This window comes from Galeopterus variegatus, unplaced genomic scaffold (assembly GCF_000696425.1).
Source record: "Galeopterus variegatus unplaced genomic scaffold, G_variegatus-3.0.2 Scaffold1222, whole genome shotgun sequence".
In the NCBI taxonomy this organism is placed as follows: Eukaryota; Metazoa; Chordata; class Mammalia; order Dermoptera; family Cynocephalidae; genus Galeopterus; species Galeopterus variegatus.
The window spans coordinates 377,095-380,040 of NW_007727333.1; the positions used below are offsets into that span (position 1 = coordinate 377,095).

The 2,946-nt window shown below is 58.1% G+C and overlaps 1 protein-coding gene across 1 annotated transcript in view; it reads right to left on the reverse strand.

Moving 5' to 3' along the window:
* KMT2B (lysine (K)-specific methyltransferase 2B) overlaps positions 1-2,946 on the reverse strand; it is a 20,854-nt gene that overhangs the window by 16,909 nt on the left and 999 nt on the right. The window contains exons 2-4 of the mRNA XM_008575695.1: positions 2,874-2,943; positions 1,689-1,761; positions 2-1,445 (exon numbers count right to left, since the gene is read on the reverse strand). Coding sequence (XP_008573917.1) covers positions 2-1,445; positions 1,689-1,761; positions 2,874-2,943 — 1,587 coding nt within the window. The remainder of the gene's footprint in view (position 1; positions 1,446-1,688; positions 1,762-2,873; positions 2,944-2,946) is intronic.

The following is a 2,946-nucleotide window of genomic DNA, read 5'->3' on the forward strand; positions in this document are numbered from 1 at the left end:
AGGTGGAGGGGCTGGGGGAGGAGGGGGCAACTCCCGGGTCAGTGAGGTCCAGCGAAATGTGGGTTCCCTTAGGATGGACCGTCTCTTCTCAGGGAGTGGAACTGGGGTAGATGGGGGAGTTGGAGAACGTGGCAGAGAGGGGGCTGGTGGAGGTTCCTGTGGGGCAAGTGGGGAGGTGGTGATGGGAGATCGCAGAATAGGTGAGACCTCCACCTTTGGGGGTTTGGGGGGGTCTTCATCCATAAATCGCCGGGGTGTCTTGATAACACGGGAAGAGCGGGCACTCACCACAGGCATAATAAACTGCCGGATGTTCTTCAGGAAGGTGGTACTTTTGGGGGCCACGGTGGGACTGTCTTCTGTAGGGCCTCCCATGGTAGTGCTGGGGGATGGAGTGGGAGGAGAGGTGCCCTCTGGCCCTGCCCGAGCAGCTTCCCGCTCTGCCCGCTGGCTGGGAGTCAGGGGAGGCCTGCCCCTCTTCCTGGAGCACGTAGCTGGGACCACAGTAGGAGGGGATTCTTCCTGCTCCTCTGGGGCAGGAGGCAGTGGTGGGGATGGTAGGGGTGGGGGGTACACTGGGGGTGGTGGAGGACAAAGTGGGGGTGGAGATGTTGAAGGGGGTGGGAGGGGTGGAGGAGGTGAAGGGGCTGGAGGAGTCGGCGGTGGTGATGGCAGCTTTGCTTCTTCCTTTTCCTTGGCTAGCATCGTCTCTTCCTCAGTTATAGCTCTCTCTTCCTTCTCTTCTCCCTCCTCCTTGTCTTTTGCTTCTTTCTTCTCCTCTCCCTCCTCCTCCTCCAGCTTCTGCTCCTGCTCCTGCTTCTTCCAGCAAGGGTCCCCTTCCTGTCCTGATCCAACTCTTCTTTGGGGGGCATGCTGCCAGCTTTCCCCATGTCGACCTTGACCCTGACCTGATTCAAGTTCCAAGGACAACTGTCCCATCTTCACTTTTTTGGCCTTTGAAACAAACTTGATCACAAGGGGAAGTCCACCCCGGCCTCGGCCCCTGCCTCCACGGCCTCCTCGCCCAGACTGTCCTCCACGCTTGGGGGTCCCAGGTCCTGGGCCGGGGCCCTCCTTGCACTTCCAGCTGCCAGTTTGGTGTTTTACTGGAACCACAGGAGGTGGGGGCTCAGGTTTGGGGATTGTCACAGCTGCTTCTGCCACCACTATTGCTTGTTGCTTCTTCCTGCAAGGGCCTGCTGGCCGTCCTGGGGGCCGTCCCCGAGACCGACGGGGGGTGGAGGGCTCACATGCCCGGCTCCGGGGGGTTTGAGGTGCCTGGGCCCGCCGGAGAAGTTCAGTCAGTGCCTGCACCATCCGTTCTGTGCCCTCCTCACCCCGTCTCCGGGCAGGGGTCTTTGGGGGGGTAGGAGCCACATCCGCTAGGCGAGGAGGAGGAAGGGGAGTTGTCTTATGCTTGCGGCCCCGACCTCGAGGGGCTCGACCTAAAAGGAGAATAGGTGTGGGGAGATGGGTCAAGCTGGCCCTGCAGATTGAGAAAAGTGCTCCAGGAGGGCAGGGACTAAGTCTTACTTTTCTGTTTCCCCCACAGCCCAGCCTAGCTTGATCTGTTAACACAGAACACACTCAGTAACTGATGGAGACTAGCTGAACAGCAAAGACCTGACACGAAGGGTGAGAATAACATTCCTGTGCAGCTACAGAGGTAGAGTTTCCCCATCACTCACCTCGCTGGGATCGGAGCGCAGAGCGCAGGGAACTGGGGGCCACGTCTTCATCTGAATGAAAACCCTGAAACTCCTGATTTAGGGGCCGGGGTGGAGGGGAGAAATAGCAGTCAGTGCCAAAGCCTTTGTTCCACCTGGGACTTAGGTATAGAGGAATATCCCCAGCTTCCCCCTTAACGTGCCCCTATCTATTTACAAAAGAACTTTAAAACACTGGAAGGTCAGAGAGGAGTAGAAAACAGGGTGTCTCCCTCAGGACGGAGACACAAGGTATTCTGGACCCCCATTCCCAGTGCCAGCCCACATCAGCACAGCCATCAGTGGTTTGCAGACCCAAAAGAGAACACAACAGGGTTACCCAGGGTCAGGCAGTAGGCCCTACACTTAGACTGCATCATATTCCAACCCAGAAAAAAATGGGATCTCCATTTACAACCTTTCAGGCCATAGTTTCTTCCTGAATGAAGATGGGAATGGGGGTACCCAAGCAGGATGCATGTGTGTGGGGGCATCAAATGGTTTTTGATATTAGGATCCACACTGAGCCCTCAAGTGGTTATTAACTGTCCTAAGTAATACAACCCACACCTTCCTGTCTTTTCTGAAAATTGGGGGATACACGCTGAACTGAACTTAGACCTGCCAGAGTGCCCAGTCTCAGCCTTCACTCCACTCCTCTTCAACCATGCCCCAAGAGGAAGCCCTCCACCACTCTACCTTAGATCAGAAGAGGAACTGGGGCACTGGTGAAAGCAGGGATGTGTCAGAGATTATGAGGCCCAGCGGAGCAGTCTACAGGTAAGCGCCCAGACAGCTCCAATAAAGCCATGCTGCTGCTGTTAACCACCACCACTAGTTGGGCATGCAGTCCCCACTGCCTCCTCGCCCAAACCTCTACTGTCCTAGCTTTGCTGACTATCGAGAAGGATCAGCCCAGGACACTTCAGCAGGACTCGCCTCGGGCCCAAGTGCCTAGCTGCAGCCAGGGTTCTCTCCACTTTCAGAGGCCCTTTCCACCGAAAGCTCCGTGCAGTCTACCTCCTTCCGTGCCTTTTCCAGGACCCCTTCTCTCCGCAAGGGCCCTGAGGACCCCCCTTGCCCACGCCACCCCTCGGGCCACCCAGACCCTTGGAAGCCCCTGGCCTCCGCCCCGCCCGGCGCCGGGGACGCCTCCGACCGCCTCACCTCATCGTCGGATTCCCCGTCACTGCTCTCCTCCTCCGGCACGCAGCCGCGGCTCGGGCCGCAGCCCCGGCTC